The sequence below is a fragment of the Physeter macrocephalus genome, chromosome 11, assembly GCF_002837175.3.
Source record: "Physeter macrocephalus isolate SW-GA chromosome 11, ASM283717v5, whole genome shotgun sequence".
NCBI classification, from domain to species: Eukaryota; Metazoa; Chordata; class Mammalia; order Artiodactyla; family Physeteridae; genus Physeter; species Physeter macrocephalus.
In genome coordinates this window covers 680280-704658 of record NC_041224.1, presented here as the reverse complement: position 1 = coordinate 704658, position 24379 = coordinate 680280, and the positions used below count along the sequence as shown (strand labels likewise).

Genomic DNA, 24379 nt, shown 5'->3' with positions numbered 1-24379 from the left:
CATTTATTAGCTTTTAAGGATATGTACACAAAGGTAAAATAATAAAGGACAGGAAGGCTACGATCAACAGGGCGTTCAGGACGGGCTCCTGCTATCCAACAGGGACGAGACAGGGTCAGGGAGGAGCACACAGAGCCCCAAAGGAAAGACAGGCAGCTGGTGGCAGACACACGGGGGTTTGCTTATTTGTCTTTATATGTCCGTGTATATATTATATACGTGTGTGCGTACATATTTATTCCGTTGCACGTGTGAAATAATTTTAAAAATTGGACTGGTTGGAACATACAAAGAAAAAGACTATACATCACGTTTCAGATGACGAACCATCGCTCGGAACACTGTGAACTTACCTGTTTCTCAAGTCACTGCTGCTAAAGCTTCTCTGTTTCTCTCCTCCTTGAGCGTGGAGACTACTGTCCTGCTCAGCCAGTCCCTGTCACATTCCAGGGGTTCAATACATGCTGATTAATGGGATGACCAAACTAACCTGGCCTGCATTTCTAGAAAACTAGGAAAACTTTGAAAATCTGGGTTACAAGTGGGCGGGGATTACTTGGCTACTGTGGCTTCACAATTTAGTGCATTTCTGGAAACTGACAGCCTGTTCTCTTTATCTCCTCCTTCACCCTCCCTCATCCTGGTGTTTAAGTTAGAAATAGTTCAGCGATGGGCTTAACTTCAGACGCCGCCTTCAGAGACGTCTTCTGCCTTCAGACGGGGGTGCAGCGAAGGCAGCCCTGCTATTAAGGGTTGTGGCTACACTGTACTTTTCTCCTGCACGAAATCAGGGAAGGGAACCCACAGCGCATCGCTTCGTTGTACTCGGAAGCCACCGTCATCTATTTGAACCAACCAGGGGATGAGTGATTTAACGCCATCCTTCGTCCTGGTCAGGGTCTGAGATGATTCTGCAGTCACCTCCAACACACACATACAGACACACACACACACAACCACAAGTGTGTCTCCTCAAGTGCTCAAATGATCCATCTGCATTTTTACAACGAATCTGTAGCTTTCAGGTATGGGGTTCATGATAGGAGCAGAAATACAGCATCTCAACTAAACAAGACGGTTTCAACCAAACACAGAAGCAAAATTAGAAAAGGTGTAAGAAATGGTCGGGAACAAGCACTCCATTTTCAGAATGTGTGTTTTCTGTAATTTATTCCTCTTTAATACCTTTAGAGACAAATGCACACAAATTGAAATCTAAACACAATAATTTTGCAGATAAAGTGGGCTGTGACACTTTAGAAAAGATGTAAGCATTTCTAGAAAAAGCAAAACCCTATACAGCAAAATCAAATTAAAAAACAAAACAAAACAAACCAGAAAGAGGCTTTGGTACCTTTCAACAACAAAGGAGAAAAATACGTTTAGTTCATTATTAAATTCATGTAATATAAAAACATCTATGTGGGAGTGTTGAATAAATCTATAAAACAGAAACAAATCTAAAATATATTAGAGCCTGAGAGAAAAAAAATCCTCCTTTTCTCCTCTTTGATTTTGATAGAATACCAGAATCTGGAAAAACAAGTACTTCCCCAACTAAATTTTCTTCTGGTCTGCATATACCTAGCAGGATGGCACTCTGTATTTTATCTCATTTTAAAATGCCATTATTTGATTTTTAGCAGCACATTTTCTTTGCCCCCAACAAGCCTACTATAGGAAATAAAAATTCTGTCTTAAAATGCTTTTGATATTACATCTATGTCTGCAACTCCCATCCACTCCTTTCCTAGATTTTTAAGACTGTGATTATCCAGATCTAAAGGCAGCTAGTTAAAGAAGGGATGAAGAAAACCATTACAGGTTTGGAATTCAGCTGGTAAAACAAAAGTAAGGACACAGTATTCTCTGAACACGGTGTGGTCCCAGAGGGCAATACCTTAGGACCCTGCAGAGCCTGGGTACTGAGGGAAATGCCACACAATGTGTTTCTAGCTCGCTCGTAACAAGTACAATACCAGGTGAAGCTGGTCTCTCCTATTTCTTTGCTGCTCCAAAAAAAAAAAAAAAAAAAAGTGGGGTGGGGTAGATGATCTATAACTGTGTTAAATACTTTAGCACTCCTATTCATCTAGTCTGTTTAGCACAACCATACTGGGCCTACTACAACCAGAGTAATTCAGAAGTTTTGAGACAAACAATTCTGAGTAGCTTTCTTGGTCTAGCAGGTATTGTATTGATCCTACAACCCCAAGACTCGATCTTACCAAGTTGCTTCTTGGTACTCACTGGCAAGAGTAGACAAAATGTGAGTTAGACCATTGCAACATTAACTTTTTAAAAACTGCTGTATCTTAAAAAGAAATTCTAAGTCTTCTTAGACTTTAACACGATATCCAGTTCCAAAAAATTTCCTGGAGAGTCCCTGGGATTTATCAGGTGGAATTCGACCTGGATCGTATGTGATGCCACCTAAGCAGTCACAGCCATGATTTTACAGCAGCTTTCCTTGCAGAGAAAACTGTGGATTATGATTCTGTTCCAGTCACCTAGGAATCAGTGGCATGCTTTTCTTCTGGCTGTAGTCCTGGGATGCAAATCTCAGGCTGGGATGTCAGCTTTAGCACTGAACAAGTTCTTTAGAATAGTCCACATTTAGCAAGTTGGAGGGAGAGAGAACACAGGTGACAGGGACTAAACTCTTCTGTTCTTTCCATTTCTTACAAACTTCCTGCTCAGAATCTGAAGGGCAGGTCCACCATCAGGACGCTGAGAATAGCAGAATATCTTAGGCAGCCCTCTGAATTTATTCTATTCAAGACTATTGCCAGGTCTGACAACTAAAAACTCTAAAAAAAATGTGAGCAGGGACAAGGATGCAGAAAAGGAGCCTTTGCCCAAATGAAGTCGACAGGTTCAGTGTTTATCAGCATCCACGCCAAAGGAAGGAGAGATTTCACATGCCAAGTACGATTCAGAGTGAGCCTCTGACAGCCCCTTTCTTGTATGCACTCTGTTCTGAAAAATCACTGGTGTTCATATAGGGAAGGAGAACATGTATCTATGCTACTCTGAAAATCCGGAACTGTGCACTGGCCAGAAATATGAGCTGGCAGAGTCAGAGGACCAATGAAAAGTAACACAGGAAAAAAAATTAAAGTGTGAAGCAATATTAGTATCTTTTAATACGCCTCATCAAGGGTTCACAAAATACATCTAACCGGGATCTTCCTTTCTCGAAAAATATAATCCCTTTGCAAAATATATAAGCAGCTATTAGCTCGGGGAGCTGCGTTTAAAAATATATGTGCACTTACGCATAATAAGCTGCTAGAGCTGAAATGCCTTCAGGTGCGAGTCAGATAATGTCCCTGTAAATTAACTGTCAGTGCACCTCTTTAAATATATCTTTTAAGCAATCTTACACATCAGGTGAAACTTTTCCTTTGTAAGAGGTAAAGAAGCATGTATTTTTCAAAACAGCAATTCTTTTCATCCCTGTTACTCGGTTCTGATCACACCTTGTTGCAACAGTGATTTCTGGAAACATCTGTAGGGGCTTGGAGGATTGATGGGGGTAAGAATTTCCATTACCAAAAGGAGGCTAGAACATCTAACTTTTCCTACAGTTATGACAAAGCACTGGAATAGTGATGCTTGTGAATCTGCAGCGAAGATCTTTAGCCCTTTGTCAACCAACATTGCTTTTTTTCTTTCTGATCAAAGTATTCTAATAGCCTGGCAGACTAATTTCAAGGACACCACCTAGGCAGCCTGAAGGGAAGCAGGTCGGAACTCTCCTGGCATCAACTACAACCCAGGGCAGATCCAGTATTCTCTCTCCGACGGTGCCACCCGCTTATCACTCACTTATTCAGGAGGCACACCTGTTAACAGGTGACAGTGCCTCCTCCGGGTGAGTGAAGCAACTGCAGGCAATTCTGAAAACAAGGAAAAAACCCACCAACGGTCCTGATTTGGTTTAAAGCACTCATGCAATCCCATTAGACCCGTGTCTTCCCAAAACACCTTTTCCATGGCAAGCAAAGTTACTGATAATGCATGTGGCTTCTGTCACAGTGATGCATTAGGTAAGCAGGTGTGTGCTGAGTACCAGGGGAGCTCCAAAATGCATCTCCGTCCTCTTCCGCTTGTCTGCGCTAAGGTTCTGCCTATTTATTTAAAAAAAAAAAAAAAAGACAATTAGTGCATTGTGCGGGCAAGAAATTTCACACGGGCGGTGATATTTTAAATGTCAGGAACAGAGATGTTGGAAATCACAAGAAATCACCGCCATGTGACGGATAAGAGCAAATAAATCCTGGGTTTAGGGATCAGAGCCCAGAGTTAAGTCACACCCACCTGACCTGCCAAACATAAAAGTGGAAAGAAAGCCGCATGTTTGCAACAACTGAGGAAACTCCTCTGAGGTACTGGTTCCACTCACACCTGGGTGGGTGGCGTGGCCGGGGGTTACCTTACTCGGGGGCCCCGTGGAGGGTGACCTGAGGGGAAGAACGGCACTGGAACTGCCATACCTATTGGTAAATAGCTGATACCACTCTCCCCCAAGTGCTGCCACGATCCAGCCACTGGATGGCTGACCCCTGGCGTCGGCTGGGAGTGGGCCTCTGAGACCTGTTCCCCGGCTGGTCAGCGCTCAAGGTTTACTGGTGGTTGCATACGTTCAATATCACCCCCGAATGGCAGGGATCCGAAAGCAGAAACTTCCATTTCAGGCTCTGCTTTGAATCTATTACGATAAGAAAATTGATGATTTTCTACCTGAAAAGTATTGGTGAAAAGGCCTTCTTTTCTTTCCGGTAGGTACCACGGAGGGCTCCAGCCGGCCACAGGAGGATGTGGGACCCCCTCCACCCCCCACCAGGGCTGCAACAATTCAAATTCTGGAGAAAAGTGGGAAATCTGTATTTTAAATATCAGCAACCCACCTGCAGTCTTTAAGAAAAAGTCCGTGCAGGACAAACACATCCAGAGCCAATGTGGCCTGCAGGCCACCATTCTGTGACCTCCTACCTTCCTCTGCCCCATCCACTTTGGAGACCTGCCCAGGGTCTAGAGTTGGGTCTGTGAATGTTCTTTTCCTATGGACCTTCTCTCCCCTCACCGTGGGAGAGCAATTAGATGCTAATGGAGTCTTTATATGTCCCCTGGCGGGCTTGCTCACCTGGTCTTTCGTGTGTGTACTGCAGAGAGGGTAGGAAAGGAGACAGGAAACGGGGCTCCATCTTTTGGTACGTTACACCCGTGAATCCTCCGTCTAGGCCTTAGAGGGTGGACTGTATAATGAATTACTACCAAGGTACAAAATGAATAACGAGAAAGGGGAAAATGCTGACTTGCTCTTAAAGATATTTGCACTTCTTTCCTATGGACGTGAAGTATGAGTTGCTATTAACCCTTAAGGCCCTGAATGGCTCGAGAGAGGGGATGGCACACACACACTGGCACTGCGGCCTTCCACTCTGGTTCCGTGGGCCCCTGCTCATGTCTGACTCAGGTGCCTGAAGGCGGGGGGCTGAATGGGTGGAGGTGCCTAGCGCCCTCACTGACCATGGAACGGTCTCCTGCAATCAAGCAAACCTCAATGGCATCAAGACCAACTCCAATCCCATGACCGTTAAGTCATGTGAGAATGCATATTCTACAGGTCATAGGTTTCCTGAGAAATTTCTAAGAGAATAAATATTTTCAAAGAGTAAAAAAGTCAGCCCGAAGCCTCTCAAAGGAACCTACATCTTCAGGGAAAATGAGAACAAAGATGGCAAGGATGCAGTATTTTTCAAAGGTTTTTGCACAGACGCTGGCGTCCGCTGGATTTATGCATCCGTTAGACTGCTCCTACCCCAGTTTTTTCCAGTACTTTGAAGATAAATCTGGATGGTTTACATGTCTTTGCATGAAACATGTTACAAAAATACTTTCATTTTCCGAAGTTATTCCAATGTTCCATCTTTATAAAGATAGTTTTAAGAGCCTTTAAGGATTTTCTGTGTGGGTTTTGTCTCTGTTTAAAACATGTGCACAGAAGCCACCCACAAGCATCTGTGGACTTACTGATGTATAACAAAGCATGATTTCACAGTGGTGAGGAACTACAGGTGCTGCTGTATAATTTTTATTATTGATAGTCTCTGCCTTCCTCCCACAAGTGTTCCAGAAATGGCACAAATCCTGGGTAGCCTCAAAAGCCCTATTACTTACAGATATCAACGTTCCCAGCAATGTACTTTCATTTCAATTCAGTGTTACAAACAGAAGCTTTAGCATTCGGTCTCAATTTGAAATACAGTCAAAACCTCAATTGCTATGTATATAAAGATTGCAAGGGAATACACCAAAAGTGTTTATGTGGTTTTCTCTGGTGACTTTTAATTTTCTACTTTATACTTTTTGGCATTTTCCCAATTTTTCTAAATGAGCCTAGGCTACTTCCATAGTCAGAAAAAAATAGTATTTCTGAAGCGGAAATAACAATCAAAATACTGCCTTATTTAATAAAGAAATGTTATTTTTTATTTTGAAAGTGAATCCATGTGCTGCACAAAGTTACCATAATATGTATCATCTATAGCTCTAAATATGAGAAAAGTTTGAGCCTTTTACATTTGCTAAAAGACATATGACATAATAAAGTGGCTTCAAAAACACTGATTAGTTTAGGAATTTCCCTTTTTTTTCAAGGCTGACCATTTGTTATTGCAAACCATGTCCCTTCCAGTGTAAATGACTTAAATTGCAGACGACCTTAAAAACATGGCTTTGATTCTATTTCAAAAAATGTAATGTGAACTTTCACTTTAAAATAAAAAGCACCTACTATTTTTTGCTACCTTAAATTTTTCTTGGAAGAAGGAGATATAAATTATAAATAAACTGAATTAGAGTTTATATACAGCAACAATTGAAACTCTAATATACAGCAACAATTGAAAATGGGAAAGAAAAGAAACTGGCTTCCTTGTGTGTCTTTACCCTGGTCAGTCCTAACTGTGCATTTGAGAAAGCAAAAGCTGAAAATTTAGGAGACTAGATACGCGCTCCTTCAACCTCAATCCCTAAGAACAACTCAAGAAAGGTACATTTTAAAACAAGAAAAAGATTGACCTACCTTTGATGCCAACTGTGATTTCAGGCCTAAGAATGAAAAGACTGTGTTGCTTTCCTTGGATTCAAAGAAACTGTCATAATCCTCGAAAAAAGAGAAGGAGAAAATAAACAAAAGCAAACAACTGTCTTTGTATTTGGTGCTGTTGACAAAGTCTCTATGTAAATAAAAAATGTACCACTACTCCATCCGGGCCAGGGAAAAGCTACATACGTCTACTGGATTTGCTCTGTTTGAGCCTTAACATTTGAGCATGATGATGAAGGTAACAACTTCTTAATCCAAAGTCTGTGACAGGATTAAAATGCAAAACATTGAGGACAGAAATCAGATCAGAACATGCTCCCTCGAGGGTCAAACTAACATTTATTTGTGTGGAATCACTCTGACCTAAGGTTTTACTTAAGCATTTCAATCTGGAAGGCTGCCTTCCAACTCCACTGTTGATACTTTGTTATCTAGGGCTTAAAAAACAAATCACTGTGTGGGCTTCCCTGGTGGCGCGGTGGTTGCGCGTCCTCCTGCCGATGCGGGGGACGCGGGTTCGCGCCCCGGTCCGGGAGGATCCCACGTGCCGCGGAGCGGCTGGGCCCGTGAGCCGTGGCCGCCGGGCCTGCGCGTCCGGAGCCTGTGCTCCGCAGCGGGAGAGGCCGCAGCAGTGAGAGGCCCGCGTACCGCAAAAAAAAATCACTGTGTAAACAGAAAAGCCATAAAGGTCTCCGTGTGTTAAAGTGAGTGCTTCTATTCTGCTTTTGAAGTTTTCCACACTCCTTGAGATTGTCTTCAGAGAGAATAAAAAGATCAAATAAAAACTAGAGGAAACGATATTCTCTATAACATTTATCTTTACCTCACAGAATCATTTTTCTCTTCCTTCTTTCAGGAGAGAAGCCATTAAGGAATTCTGGCCAACGTGTTCATCAGTTGTTTTCTTTTCAAAAGCTTGCATGTGTAATACTGCTGTACATAGTTGCTAAGTTGATGTGAAGCAGTCTTAAAATCTGAGAGAAATCCGCTGGACAACTTTAGGCAGCGGGTGAATATCACAGGCAGACAACGCTCAGAATCGTCTGTAGGCAGCTGCTTTGTGCTTAGGCCAGATCATCAGCACATCGTTTAATCCCAACCACCACCCACCAGGTTAGAGACTGGCTCAGAGCGAAGAGATATGGTACCCAAGTCTGACAGCCGATGTGTGACAAAGAGAGCTGAGATTGGGGCCCAAGTTTCACTGCTGTTGAAATCGATGCTTTTCGTACGCTGTGATGCTTCTTGCCCAAGAGGAAACCGGGTACGGGGTACCCTGTATATCAGAGTCACGGAGCCCTCATGAACCCACTGCTGAGCTGGGTCAATGGTATTACAAATGCTTGTGAAACCTGTTTAGGGATCTAAACGAGAGCTCACGACTTAAGAGTGGAGGCCTGCTTCTTGCAAAGCAGGCCTCAGTTGAGGAAAAAGCTTTGGATTATGTGACTCCGTGTAGAGACTCTCTTGTCCAAGTGCTTTAGCAAGTTGAGCCTCGTGTGGCTTGGAGGCAGCCTGATTGCAGTTCCCGGTCACCTCGGCCTCAGGCCTTGCAGGCGCTGCCCCTTCTGCAGATCTTGACGCGGTCACTCCTGCTCCCACTTCGGGTGAGCCCTGAGGCCAGTCACCTGCAAAGGGAGGCCTTCCTTGACCAGGCCAAGAAGGAGCAACACATGTGAAGGCGGAGGCTCAGCAAATACCTCCTTGGAAAACGGCATTTTAGGCTGAAATGTGAAGAATGAATAGAATTGGCCAAGTAAAGGGCTGGGATAGGAGCCTCTGAGACAGGAAACAGCACCGGGCAAGAGCAAAGCTGGCAGATGTGAGCAGGATCAGCATGTAAACCAAGAAAACGATTCTGAATTTTATCTTAAGTACAAAAGGAAAGCACGGACGGGTTCTGAACAAGGCAGCAGAATGCCCTATTTCCTTTAAGAAAATCTCCACGTTGACTGCGTGGAGAATGCCTCAGAGAGAGGGCAGCAAGAAGAGAAGCAGCGACAAGGGTCAGGCGTGCTCTGGGGGGATTCAGGTAAGAGACGGAGGCAGCCTGAACCAGAGCAGCTGTAATAAATACAGGATAGGACAGACTGGAGATATATTTTGGAGGAGGACTGATCATACTCAATTGTGTAACTGGTATAGAGGGTTAGGGAGAATAAAGGATTAAAGCAGCTCTCGTACAACTCATCATCAAAAAACAAACAACCCAATTAAAAAGTGGCCAGAAGGCCTGAATAAAACTTTTCCCAAAGAAGACATACAGACGGCCAGCAGACACGTGAAAAGATGTCCAACGTTGCTAATCATCAGGGAAATGCAAATGGAAACCACGATGAGAGATCACCTCTCACCTGTCAGAATGGCTATCATCTAAAAGACCACAAATAACAAATGTGGTCGAGGGTGTGGAGAAAGGGGAGCCCTCAATGCACTGTTGTGGGAATGTAAATTAGTGCAACCACTGTGCAGAACAGTATGAAGATTCCTCAAAAAACTAAAAATAGAACTACTATATCATCCAGCAATTCCACTCCTGGGTATATAGCCGAAGAAAACAAAAATATTAATTCAAAAAGATACATGCACCCCAATGTTCAAGGCAGCATTATTTACAATAGCCAAGATATGTCAGCAACTTAAGCGTCCATATCAACAGATGAATGGATAAAGAAGATGTGGTATGTACATACAATGGAATATTACTCAGCCAGAAAAAAAGAATGACATTTTTTCCATTGGACTTGCAGGGTATTATGCTTAATGAAATAAGACAGAGAAAGACAAATACTGTATGATATCACTTATATGTGGAATCTAAAAAATAAAACAAACTAGTGACTATAGCAAAAAAGAAACAGACTCAGACATAGAGAAAAAACTAGTGTTACCAGTGGGGAGAGGAAAGGGGGAGGGGTAAGGTAGGGGTAGGCGATAAAGAGGTACAAACTACTATGTATTATAAAATAAATAAGCTACAAGGATATATCGTACAGCACAGGGAATATAGCCAATATTTTATAATAGCTATAAATGGAGCATAACCTTTAAAAATTGTGAATCACTACGTTGTACACCTGAAACATATAATATTGTAAAAACTATACCTCAATTAAAAATTTTTTGGGAAAAAAATTTAAAGCAGCTCTGAGCTTTGTGACTTGATGGGAAAGACCAGAGCAAAAGCAGGTTTGAGGGTAAGGCTGGAGTTGAGTTTTAAAATGTTAGGTTTGAGAAACTGTATGAGACACTGAGTGAAGACGATCTCAATGGGGCAGTTGGACGTTCCGACTGACTCTAGGTATTACAGGTTTCATAGAAATTTATGGAAGATCGTATAACTTTTAATAAGAAAAACTATGTCTCAATTTGATGTAGAATTTTAGGCAAAATCCCATGACCTGAAAATGTTGTTACCAATATTCTTTGTGACAAAGACAGTTCCAAATAATTGAGCAGCATTTCATTGACCTGGGCTCAAGAAATAACCCTGTTTGACCCACACTTTCTCTATCTGATCGTTTGTGTGGTAACAAGAGGAAGAGAGCTAAATTACAGCCAGCTTATCTCACCCTTTTAGATACCCACCATATGAAAACTGGTGTACCTGCTTCTCTCTACACCATATTCTGCCACTACTTGGTCTAAATTCTTCCCCTAGGGAATCTCAATGGCAGCCACGGCTCTAATTAAACTCAGATCCCTAGCTCTGATTCTCCTCTCAATTCTGGTTCCATGTAAGCAACTAACTGTTCATAATAGACTATTAAACATAATGGGTCTAAATGGCAATTCATGCTCTTCCTTCCACCCCACAGGCTGGACCTCTCAGAAGACTGGCAGCACCATCTGACGGGCTCTACCAGGAAGAAATCAAGGCATCACAGGACTCCTCTCTTCCCTCAACCAATAACTGTCTTACATATCCCGTCAACCTCTCTGTTTTTCTACATCAGTCCCATTGCCCTAATCCAAGCTAGATATCTGCAATAGCACCTCAACATGCCAACCCCTCTCCAGTCTACCCTATCTCCCCCCAACCCCCCGAATCATGCTCAAGTGAGGACAGACTGATCCTTTAAAAATGCAAATTTGATCATATCGTCCTCTGCTTAAGTCCCTTCCTTCAAGACTTCTTATTGCTTCTTGGGGGAGAAGAGGGGTCTTGAACTTCTACCTGCACCAGCCACTGTCTGGGTCCCAGCTTCACTTCTGGGAAACTGAGTGGTACATACACTCAGTCAACTATAGATGAGATGTCCAGCAATCTACTAGCTGAGTTATGACCTTGACCAACTCCTTTAACCTCCTCAGACTGCTTCTTCCTTTCTGTATCAGATACGACCAAAGTCCCTTGAAGCTCCAGAATTCTAAAAAATAATGGAGCATTCAGTGGAGTTGCTCTTAAACGGGCTGTTAGCTGTGTCCAGATGTGAAGTCCAGCCTATGTATTCCAGTTCCTAGTGATACCTGTTTGAAGAGCTTACCTCTCTCTGAACAGGAAACAGGTTTAACCAAATAGGAAAGGGAAAGTGCAAAAGTGAGAGAAAAAAAACTGAGGACTAGTCAACAAAATGTCGTCCCTGTTCTTGAATTCTGAAAGGGCTTTACCTGTTTCCACCTGATAAATAATCTCTGATGTCAGTGTGAAAACGCAAGAATGAAAAAACTAATAATTTAAGAAATAAAAAATGAGAAACAGTGCCTGACTCAATCTCTATAAATGCAGTGTGAATTTTTTTTTTTTTTTTTTTTTTTTTTTTTTGCGGTACGCGGGCCTCTCACTCCTGTGGCCTCTCCCGCTGCGGAGCGCAGGCTCCGGACGCGCAGGCTCAGCGGCCACGGCTCACGGGCCCAGCCGCTCCGCGGCACGTGGGATCCTCCGGGACCTGGGCACGAACCCGGTTCCCCTGCATCGGCAGGCGGACTCTCAACCACTGCGCCACCAGGGAAGCCCTGCAGTGTGAATTTTACTTTAAAGACGGAAGTGCTCGGACTTCCCTGATGGTCCAGTGGTTAAGACTCCACACTCCCAATGCAGGGGGCATGGGTTCGAACCCCGGTGCGGGAACTAAGATCCTGCGTGCCGTGCGGCGAGGCCAAAAACAAAAACAAAACAACAAAAAAGGAAGTGCTAACGTGAAAATACAGTGCATGCAAAAGATCAAAAGGCAAGTTACGAGACTTAATATGTATAATTCAGGTTTCAGTGTTTATATTAAAAACCTTAACCTTAAAATGATTACAATTCTCCAAATCACAAAACTAGAAATAAGGTCAACTTCCACAAGCGAGCTTCATACGTATAAAACAAAACGGAGAATACATACGTGTAGAGAAGATATGTAAACAATCCATTTAACCACACTGAACCAAAACTGTTCTCATAAATGTTAGTCACCAACAAAGGTATGTAGAAATGTCAGATATTAAGAAATCTCAGAATGGCAACATTTCTTAGTTATATAAAAAAATTCTCTTGAACTGTATTTCTGTCATAAAAGTTATAACCATTAATTTTAGTTTATGAACCTTTAACTCAGTGCCACATCACCATGGCTGGGGGACTTCTTACCGAATATTAAATTGGATGCTCCTGACAGTTTAGAAATTGTCACCCAAGTAATTAACTCCCTAAGTGACAAACATAAAATTTGGTAATTAACTTTAAAAGCAGAATATTTTAAAGGAAATCATTTTCAGAAGTCAATGTGAGAATAGTACCTGACACACACCAGGCAAACTGGGTGATGAGTTGTGTCTGCTAATTAATGACCAACATGTCATGTTTTAGGTAATCTCACGCTAATAATGTAATCTGAGTAAATCCTATTTCTACTCTATTACTTACTGATTTAAAAAATTATGTAAAAAATTTACTTTCTGACATACAAAACTTTTGAATGGCCTGATGAATCTCAAATTGTAAGAAGTTAAATCATCTTCTTTGTCATGTCGAGGCAAAGAGTAGATGATTGATAATTTTAAATCTAGAAGTTCTGAATACCCTCTTTTAGAGGTAATAAACTAAATACTATGATGTGAAATAATATGAGTAAAATAGTATTAGAAATCTTAAAATCACTTTCTATTACGATAGAAGTTCTCTCATAGTCTGGCGACATTCCCCAATAAAAGAGAAAGATCTGCTTTCTTATCAAATTCATTTCACTTGTCAGGCTTCTCTTTTAAAAGAAACAAACCACACTAGGGCTCATACTGCAAAAGTTAAAAGCACTGTATTTTTAAAACTCACTATAAAGTTTCTAAATGGGCTTGCTGAATTCCTTAGAGTCAAAGACACTCTCTCTGAAGTGTCTGCAAATACATGTCTGCAAATTGCACATTGTAAGACAATCAACCTCCTGAGACTATAAAATACAACGATCAGTTAATATCACCTTTGGAGGAGAGTACAAATACGTAAGGCATATTCAAGAAAAAAAATCATTCAGTTTCAGAAGTTGCAACATTTTTAACTACATTTAAAACAAAGGCTGAAAAATTCACTTTGTTTCTAGTGCCAAATGAAAAGAAAAAAATTCTGGGTTATAAAGATATCAGCATAACCGAGCACTGTTACTAATGGAATAGTTATCTAAATGCTACAATTTTAAGAAGAATAAAGCAAGCTAAACAGCTGTTAAAAAGAAAAAGGAAAAAAAAAAAAAAAAAAAAGCTTCCATTACCTATACTTCTGTTTGCGTTTAAGTGAAAACCAATGTTAGAGACATTTCTAAGCTCGTGATAAAATCTACAACAGGTGGAGCTCACAGTAGCCTCATTCTTCCACAGAGCTTACTTAAGGACATTACCCGTTCACTACGGTTAGACTGTTCTGGACTGGACAAGCATTTGAGACAAAGGCCTTAAAGTTCTTTGCCCTTTTAGCGTTCCCTAAGACAACAGCGAGGAAAACCCACAGTAGCCACTCTGAAAAGCTGTATCGCTTCCCACGCTAAGTCGGTAACAAGTGACAGACCCATATTATTTCTGCATGCCAAGGAAGGGCCTTTCCAAACAGAGGGTTGCAGGGAACCAAAACAACACGTGGCCCACAAGGAAATGGCGGCAGCAATCACTTCTAAATGAGCCAAAGCAAATTTGGTTTACTCCAAAGGAGAAATTAAAAAAAAAAAATTCTTCCTAAGACTACAAGAGTTACGGCTGCTGCTGCAAATGGGCAGAGACTCCTTCTTCCTGAAACTTCTTTCAAGCCTGAGGGTAGCCTCTGAGCAGAGTTTTTTGATTCAGTGGTTAAGGACCATTAATGCCATATTCCATTTTGTGAAAACTTGATAGAGAAGGAAAAAATATTTGACAGCTCCAATCCCGGTAGGATATATAAGATGTAGCTGTCTAAAACAGCTTCATTCAGCAATTTTGAGGCCACATACCAAACATACGAACAAGTCCAAAGCTGAAGATTTAAAATTCCTAACACGTTTAACATTTCTGACCATGCTGATACAAGATGGCAGAGCACGCAAATACATCTACCCAAGCACCCGTTGAAAATTGGATGGGAAACAATTTTGTGCTAAACACGGGAAACGCAACCAGCAATAGAAGCTTAAGAAATACTCAGAGGAGTAAGTGAAGAGGCTAAAATCAATTAAGAAAATCTCATAACTATTTGTGTCGTTCTTCAAGCCACAGGAATTTAGTAAAATAGGATTAGACACCTTCCTGTGACCGCTCACACAACTGAACAGTTCTGTAGAGAATATTTATATGTTTATAACAATATAAATGTGGTATATTTACATAGTATACAACAGTTATCATAACTACAGATGAGTATGTGACTGTTATAAACTTTAGCAACGCAGTGTGTGTGTGCACACGTGTGTAAGTCAAAACGGGGGAGAAATGAGAGCAGCTGTAAGAGTGCAAGTTTCCCATCTTCCAAAGAAAAAAGCAAATACTGTCTAATTTAAAATCAAGGAAGAGAGATATTAGTCTATGAAACACAGAGTGGTGGGAACTTAAAACCACAAAGCAGAAACTCATAAAAGAGGCTACATCTTGGGAATCTGGGGGAGACTGACTTCTCACTTTGGACCCTCCCGTCAACAGACTTTATTGTCTTAACATGGATATTAACATGGCCTTAGTGTTTTAACAGTTTTGTTTTCCTTTCATTAACTTAAACTGTGTAAGGCTCAGAAAAGAGGAATATTTTAACAAAAGGGAAACCGCCAGTTTGGATATTAGTTAAGATACACTGCTAAACATGCAATTGGGGTGCCCTGAAATTGGACGAATCCTGAAATATTGAATATTTCAATATTCAGAGCACAAACCATAGTTTTCATGAAAGACATGTCCTAGGGATTCATCACTGTAGAATACCGAGACAAACGTCTCAGTGAGGTGAAAATGGGAGATTAAACATTTACAGACAGAAGAATAAAAACTAGGGTTATACAGAAGAGATAAGACTGCACAGAATATCTAATTAAATTGCTATGCTTCTGGGCATCCAGCAATCGGCGATGAAGAGAATTGATATCTCCCTTCCCCACCACCCTTTCCTAGTATCTGTGAGGATGCCGCATGAGATCACGTACAGTAAAACATGTGAAGGAGAAGATTCTCCTTGATTAGATAACTGATCTTTTAGACAGAAAACCTTGGAATCCAGATTTTCCAATTCAGATCACAAGTTTCCTGAGAAAATTCTACCTGTGGAGTAGGCAAGCTGCTAACAGAGGTGATTTACCAAGGAGATTTCATTGTACAATTTAGAAGAAGGTTCAATAAGCTTGCTTTTGAGAGATCTGGCTTTGAGTTTTCTTAATAAACAGGAATGGAAATGCTCAGAACCTTGACAAGGCGAGACCCAACAGAATGGGTTAGCTACCTGCTTGGCTGAAAGTACGTGGAGCTATTCACCCACTTCTAGAACCAATTTTTGTTAAGTATGTTCTGTGTCCCCAGCTTTCTGATAGGTACCAGATACTAAGATAAATATGCCACGTAGCCTGCTGAGGCTGAGTACAAGAAACGCAGAGACCAGCTGAAGGCGAAGACGTGAAAAAAAATTCTGGGAACTAAAGGTCATAATAGGAGTAATGACACGCAGGTTTGCTGGGCATGGGGGAGGGGGAGGAATAACCAGAGTCCTCGTTAATTAGAGAGAGTCAATAGCAAGGCTCGTCTGAATTGAGCTTTGAAAGAGAAACAGGACAGAATCATGTAGGAGGTAAAAATTACAGGATTTGGTGACCAAGAGAGTATCGAGATGAGGAAAATGGGTGTGGGGTGACTTTCAGGGCTTTGCCTCGAACCTACATAAATAACATCCCTACTTTAGAGACAGACCACATCTCCTGTGGATAATGAAAATTTTGGACTTTAACTTTCCTTTTTATTTTTCTTACGGACTCTAAACAAAGTTCTATTAATGACTGCAGACAGCTGGACGTCAACATAGGTGGGTGATGATTCAGTTAGTTCTAATAATCCACCCAGGGAAATAAGAGGCAACCTCTAAAAAATTAGTTTACAATGACATGGAAGCTATTTTTGTTGGGAGAACAAAGCAGGACACAAAATGGTATATACACTATGATCACTTGTGAACTTTGGTAGTCGTGGAGAGTCCTGAAACCAATCCCCTGCAGATACCAAGGGTATGTGTATGTATGTGTGTGTGTGTTGTGTGTATAATCTTGTTAAAAATAAAATTATATGTATGAGGCAGGGATTTGTAAAACTAATAATTAAGGGAGTTGGTTCTTCAGCTTCACAAAAGATCCCCAAACACACTTAAAATATATTATCCAGCGACAATCTTCTCAAGAGTCTTACATAAACACTGCACTTGGGAACAATACAACTGCATACATTTAGGTATTCTTGTGGTGTGCTTCTGAACCTCTACCAATGGTTAGAAAATGCTAACGCATCTCCTTGTTTCCTTTCATACCTAAGAAAGAAAAGGAGAGGATACTCCACAAAGAACCACTGCTGGTCATTTAGCATTTCTGTGCCTCGTGAAGATTAGTCTTAACCTGTCTGTCGTCTACTTTCAGGCTCCATTAACCTAGGTGATATGGGGAAAGGCTGCCATAGCTGGCCCCCAAATCATTACTTAAACAAAACTCGTCAATAGCTTTAATGTAATCTTATTTGGCTAGCAATACACCCAATGCCTGGGTACAAATTTAACATTCTACAGGTATCATCTAAAAGTGCAAAAAAAAAGTAATTCAATAGTTTTAAAATATAAATAATTTTATAAGTTGCCTCATGGAAAATAATCAAATGGTTATTTTTCTATAAAAGTCTGCCCTCTGTCTCTCAGCTGAACTGTCCGCTCTTCATTAGACAGGACTTTACATGAGTAGCTCCAGCCACACATTCTACCTCACTTCACCTCTCTCCCCACCTTCACCCAGAGCCCAGTTCTAAGTATTGGCATCCTTGGCCAAACATGCACCAGCTCATCTTGATTATCTGAATGGTCATTGTGTTCTTCCCCCTCGATGGCAAATCCACAAACTGGTTGACGTGACCCCAGTCAAATAAAATTTGGCCGCATTCCCATTTCTAACTACAAGTTGTTTTTTTTTTTAATAAAATGAAAGAATTAATAAATTCATTCAGCAAAGTTGCAGGACAAAAAAACAACTCATAAAAATCACTTGTGTCTCTATAAACTAATAATACACAATTGGAAAAGGAAATTAGGAAAATAATTCTATTTACAATAGCACCAAAAACGCCCACAAAACTTAGGAATAAACCTAACCAAGGAGGTAAAAGACTTGTACACTAAAAACTACAGAACATTGCTGAAAGAAATGAACAGAGACAAAAAATGAAAAGACACCCATGTTCATAGACTGGAAGACTTAATATTATTGTTATGATGTCAATGCTACCCAAAGCAATCTAAAGATCCAACATATTCCCTATCGAATTCCTAATGGCATGTTTTGCAGAAATAGAAAAAAAAAAAAACAACTCCTAAAATTCATACAGAATCTCAAGGGACCTCAAATAGCCAAAACAAGTTTGAAGAAGGACGAAGTTAAAGAAATCATACTTCCTAATTTCAAAACATATTACAAAGCGACAGTAATAAAAACTGTGGTACTGGCACAGACCAGTGTAACAGAATAGAGAGTCCAAAAAAATATAAACCCTCACATATATGGTCAAATGCTCATAAACAAAGGTGCCAAGACCACTCAATGGGGAAAGCACCATCTCATCAACAAATGGTAACAGGAAACCTAGATATCCAGACTCAAAAGAATGAAGTTGGACCCTTATCTTATATCATACACAAAAATTAACTAAAAATGAATTAAAGACCTAAACCTAAGACCCCAAACTACAAAACTGCTATAAGAAAACCTAGGGGAAAAGCTTCATGACACTGTATTTGGCAAGTAATGGTTTCCTGGACTTCAAAAGCACAGGCAACAAAAACAAAGACAGACTAATGGGCCTACATTAAACTTAAAAACTCTTGTTCATCAAAAGATATAATCAACAGAGTGAAAGGCAACCTAAGAATGGGAGAAAATACCTGCAAAATACATATCTGATAAGAGGTTAGTATTCAGAATATACAAAGAACTACAACTCAACAGCAAAGAGCCAAATAACCCAATTGAAAACTGGGCAAAGGACTTGAATAGACATTTCTCCAAAGATTATATACAAGCTCAACAACACAAATCATCAAAGAAATGCAAATCAAAGCCACAGTGAGAGATCACCTCACGCCCATTAGCATGGCTACTCTCAAAACAAAACAAAAACAGAAAACAACAAGTGTTGGCAGGGATGTGGAGAAGTTAGAACTCTTGTACACTACTGATGGGTTTATAAAATGGTGTAACCACTATGGAAGACAGTACAGCAGTTCCTCAAAAAATTAACAGTAGAACTACCATATGATGCAGCAATCCCACTAATATGCACATATCCCCAAGAATTGAAAACAGGATCTTAAAGAGATATTTGCAAACTCATGTTCATAGCAGCATTATTCACAATAGCCAAGGGGTAGAAGCAACCCAGAGTCCATCAATGGATGAGTGGAAAAACAAAATGTGATATACACATACAACGGAGATCTTAAAAAGGAAGGAAATCTTGTCACATGCTTCAATGCTATAGGCTAGATGTCTGTATCCCCCCAAAATTCATACATTGAAATGCTGATGCCCAAAGACCTTTGGGAGGGGAGTAGGTCATGACAGCAGAGCCCTCATGGATGAGATTAATGCCTTTTATAAAAGAGGTCTGGGACTTCCCTGGTGGCGCAGCGATTAAGAATCCACCTGCCAATGCAGGGGACACGGGTTCGATCCCTGGTCCAGGAAGATCCCACATGCTGTGGAGCAACTAAGCCAATGCGCCACAACTACTGAGACTGCGCTCTAGGGCCCACAAGCCGCAACTACTGAGCCCATGAGCCACAACTACTGAAGGCCATGTGCCTAGAGCCCGTGCTCCGCACCAAGAGAAGCCACCACAATGAGAAGCACTTGCACCGCAGCAAAGAGTAGCCCCCGCTCGCTGCAACTAGAGAAACCCCGCGCACAGCAATGAAGACCCAACGCAGCCAAAAAAAAAAGAGGTCTGAGAGAGCTCCCTTGCCCCCTTCACCACATGAGGATACTACAGGAAGTTGGCAATCTGCAACCTAGAAGAGGGCCTTCACCAGAACCCAACCCTAGTGTAACCCTGATCTTGGACTTAACACTGAGAAATAAATTTGTATTGTTTGTAAGTTACCCAGTCTGTGGTATTATGTTATAGCAGCCTTAATGGACTAAGACATACAAGATGGATGAACCTTGAGGGCATGATGCTAAGTGAAGTAAGACAGTCACAAAGGACAAACACTGGGACTCCCCTGGCAGTCCAGTGGTTAAGACTCCGTGCTTCCACTGCAGGGGGCACGGGTTCGATCCCTGGTCGGGGAACTAAGATCCCGAAGGCCTCGTGGCGTGGCCAAAAAACAAAAACAAAGAAAACAAAGGACAAATACTACATGAGGTCTCTAGAGTAGTCAAATTCATAGATATAGAAAGTAGAACGATAGTTATCGGGGGATGGGGGGAGGGGACAAACAGGAGTTTTTTAATGGGTATAGAGTCTCAGTTCTGCAAGATGAACAAGTTCTGGGGACCCGTTTTACAGCAATGTGAATACACTTAACATTACTCAACCGTACACTTAATAGTGGTTAAGATGATAAATTTTATGATGTTTTTACCACAATAAAAAAATTTCAATAAAAAATAAGAAAAAATATAAAGAAATCCAAATTTTTTTTTCTTCTTCTGAATGGGGAGGGAGAAAAGAAATGGGAGGAAATGTTTTCCTTTTGTGTAGATATGTGTGTTTTTATTTCTGGTGCATTCCACACATGCCAGTTCCACAGAGAGAGAGAACAGAGTTTAAACTTGAACATGAGGATCTGAGCTTTCTAAAATGAGAAAAGCCTAGGCATTGGGATGTTGACCTTTAGGAACCCCTTTCCAGAGAAGAATCGTGCTTATGGTAGGACACTTCAGGGAAACAGCAAGAACCACCAGTCTGCCCCAGTAAGGGTTCTTGCCTGCAAACAACTGAAATAGACACGGGCAACTTAAAAGGAAAAGAATGTATGAAGGTATAGCGGGGAGCTCACAGAATCCACATTAAGCCTGGAGGGCCAGTTTAGAAAACAGGAGGACCTTCCATGTCTGGGAAACCAAGAACACACCTAGGCCACACCCCAGGATCAGCCGCCTTAGGACACCAGCCATATGGTGTCCAGCCGCCAGGCTCTGCCCGGCCCCATCACCCCTGGACACTCCCTGAGCCACCTCCACCTGATGCTGTGTTTTGGCATCAGTTCCTCAGTGTCCAAATCTGGGGTGGGGAGCACTGACTGCACGTGCCAGGGAGCCTCCATTCGGTGGGGAATTCCCCCCGACAGGCAGGATTTTCATGTGCTAAAGGAGAGAGCGAAGGCAGTTGTCTACACGGGTTAGCAAGCAGCTTAGCAGCCGTGTTATGTCTCACATGCCTAGCTCATCCAGTTTAAAACAAAGTAATAAGTTTCCAGCCAATTCCAGGAAACAGGAGAATCTTCATGCTTACTGGATCCCGTCACTTGCAATATGGCAGCTTTCCACAGGTTGTCCAACCAGATACAACCACTCATAAGCTACTACCGGGCAATGCAAGGAGCACAGGAGCAGGTGAGACACGTGAGGCCATGGTTCATTGCCCTCAAATGTTCTTGCTTTTGTCAAAGTCGAATTTATTTGACCTTGATAAGAGCAGACACTGTCTTCAAAACTCCTGCCAGAACAGACTGTAAAGACAGAATGAATACACCAGCACTGCTGTCACAACGGCCATGGGACCGACGCTGCTCCAGCAGCCATTTAGCTGCAACAGTTTAATCAATATGGAAGCCTCTAGCCAGCTCCCAGTCTACCTGAAAAAACTTCCATAGACTCTACAGGGCAAAGATACATAGAGATTTAGAAAGTCATACGGAGGTGAAAATAAAGGGAAGGAATTAACTTTATTTCACATCACGTTCTTTTTTATTCGTTGAATACATTCCTCTACTCAAAGGGCTCTGAAGGCTTTGGCTTTTATGGTGATAGAGCAAAGCTGTCTCTGCCTCCTTCCTCTTGAGAGGTCTATGAAACAACAAGGATTAAAAAAAAAAAAAAAACAGCGACAACTCCACTTTTAAAATAAACTTAGGAGATGTCAACAGCCCTGAACCATGTATGCAGGAAGTGGGTAGAGAAATGGAGAGGGAAGTCAAGGGCAGAGGATGGTCAAACCTCAGTGTCTGCAGAGGCAGCATCAACAAGAAATAAACTGCATTATTATGTAAGAATAAAGGTTATTATTTTTGTGGAAGTTTTTTACATCATGATCTCATATTAGGGAAAGTATACGGTTACCAAGAGTGTATCCCATTCATGATTACAGGGTCTAGAAAATGTACTTTTGAGCCTGCAGACCAAAATAAGATAATAGATGAAAATGTGTGTAGACTGTACAGTGCAAAATAAAGCTATTAGTCAAACAGTGCTAGAAAACTTAAAACAAAAATCCATTGGTTCTCTGTCCCTCAGACTTTGCGGCTGTGAAGATGCCTTTATTCTGGTCTTACGGTTGAATGGTAGTTTGGGTGGGTATAGAGTTTTAGGAGTACTTTAGAAACAGTGACAAATATCCCGGGAAGTGAGATAGATATTATCGTCCTTTGCTAAAGATGAGAAAATTGAGATATAAAGAGATAAGTGACTTTCCAAAGGTGTCAAGCCAACATAAAGTAGTACTAGAACTCAAATCTGTGTCTAGCGCCAGGTTCGGTTTCCTCTTCATGGCATGTAAAAACGCTGGGCACGATCTTTATGGCTTTATGTTTCAGCATTTCATTCTCCCTCACGTTCGTGGAGAACTGTTTCCTTTCTAGCCACCAAAAGCACTGTTATCCCTTTTCTCCACCCTAACGAGCACCCAGTGAATTTATTTCACCTTGAGCACCTCTGCCCTGCAGCCCCTTCCCCTTCTCCCGGCCATCCTTAAAGAACTGCAGTTCAGGTCTCAAAATAAACACTGACTTACATACTTAAAGCTATGGCAGAAAACAAACCCTAACTACTCATTAGAGAGACATTTCTCAATCTTTTTTTCTTAACCTAAGAAGTGAGAAGGAAAATAATTAGTCGAAAGGGCTTCATCTTCTCAATGCCATATGCAGCAGGAAGGCATCTGATGTATTTTAGTTGTTCATAATGATCCACCTGGCTCATGATCATAAAATAGTGAAACTCTGGTTTATAATCAGCCATTAGCAGTTTTTTACACTATAGAGAGATAAAGATTCAAGAATAATTACCTCTTCCCCTCTGCCCCACAAAATGTATTAATAAGAAAATACGCTTTGGGGCTTCTCTAGTGGCACAGTGGTTGAGAGTCCGCCTGCCGATGCAGGGGACGCGGGTTCGTGCCCCGGTCCGGGAGGATCCCACGTGCCGCGGAGGCAACGGGAGAGGCCACAGCAGTGTGAGGCCCGCGTACCGCAAAAAAAACAAAAAAAAACAAAAAAAAACGCTTTAAAATGTAGAACACAGTAAACACACACACATGCAGCTTCCCTTCCCACCCCCTTTTCCCAAAGCAAACAGGAAGCCACAGTCTGTGACCTCGTACTCACACACCCTCTCCAATTCACCCTCTGTTAGACTTGTGGAACTGACTAGGTACTAGGTAAGGAGGTCAGTCTGCGTTGAAAAAAACCCAACTGCACCCCAGATGACTCTGTTTTGAATCAGGCAAAGAAATGATGTGATAACAATCATCTGACACTTACTCCACAGTATCGGTCACCGTTAAATATCTGAGGTGGCAGAGGGTTGCCCTGGGCGGGCTTCTTCTCCGGGGGGATGTTCTTGTACATCCACTGCCTCTGCCCTTCTGACATCGTGATGTCCACCTCCTCAAACTCTATCTTGTTGGCTTCCAGAAATCTAACCACATCCTGCTGCTGTTTCTTTATCTGCAGAGAGAAGACAGACACATAAGGAGAAACGCTCCTCCAAAACCAAGTGGAAATACTTCCAGTTTGAACTAGATTTCAGTGCTCATCGCCAGAGGCCACTGAGCCAAAAAAAAAAGAGGTGATTTTTGCAGACGGCACGCACTGTCCGCTCCCTGGTGATCCAGCAGACGTCTCAGCAAGTGCTGACACAGTGATTTCTCCAAGAATTCTGGGGCACAACTCCGCCGGTCTGGGAGGGACAGATGAGGTCTGAGGTGGGAGATTCACTTAGTTCTCAGGGGGCCATAACTACCCACTCCCACCCCCAGAAGTTGACATTTACGAAAATCACGAAAGTCACGAAAGCCCTCTCTGTCCGCAACCAATTGAAAACCACAGAGAGCCCATCTGAGATGTCGACACTTCATTGATCCTGGGAGTGGCAACATTTTTATTCCCCTCAGCAGCCTCTTCCCAATATTCCACAGCTGTAGCCACTGTCATGAAAGTATCCTTTCATCAATTCACAAGAGTAAAGTGTTCTCCACTTCCAAGGTGAGAGTAAACAACAAGCACCATCCTACTTGGAACTCTCTTTCTTAACCCTTCTCGTTCCCCTGATGTTTCATGTTTCCTTCTCCAGTCACTAGGGGTCAGGTATGCTCTTGAAAGAGCTGCAAACACATCTGCAGGTTTTCCAAATGTTACCAATCTTCTTAATTGAAGGTACG

At 41.7% G+C, this 24379-nt stretch overlaps 1 protein-coding gene across 1 annotated transcript in view; it reads right to left on the bottom strand.

Moving 5' to 3' along the window:
- Positions 1–603: 603 nt before the first annotated feature.
- The window catches only part of SH3BGRL2 (SH3 domain binding glutamate rich protein like 2), a 77307-nt gene continuing 53531 nt past the window's right edge, over positions 604–24379 (bottom strand). Inside the window, exons 4-6 of the mRNA XM_024132966.3 lie at positions 23481–23666; positions 7094–7174; positions 604–4133 (exon numbers count right to left, since the gene is read on the bottom strand). Of these exons, the coding sequence (XP_023988734.1) occupies positions 4122–4133; positions 7094–7174; positions 23481–23666 (279 nt within the window). The 3' untranslated portion in view covers positions 604–4121. The remainder of the gene's footprint in view (positions 4134–7093; positions 7175–23480; positions 23667–24379) is intronic.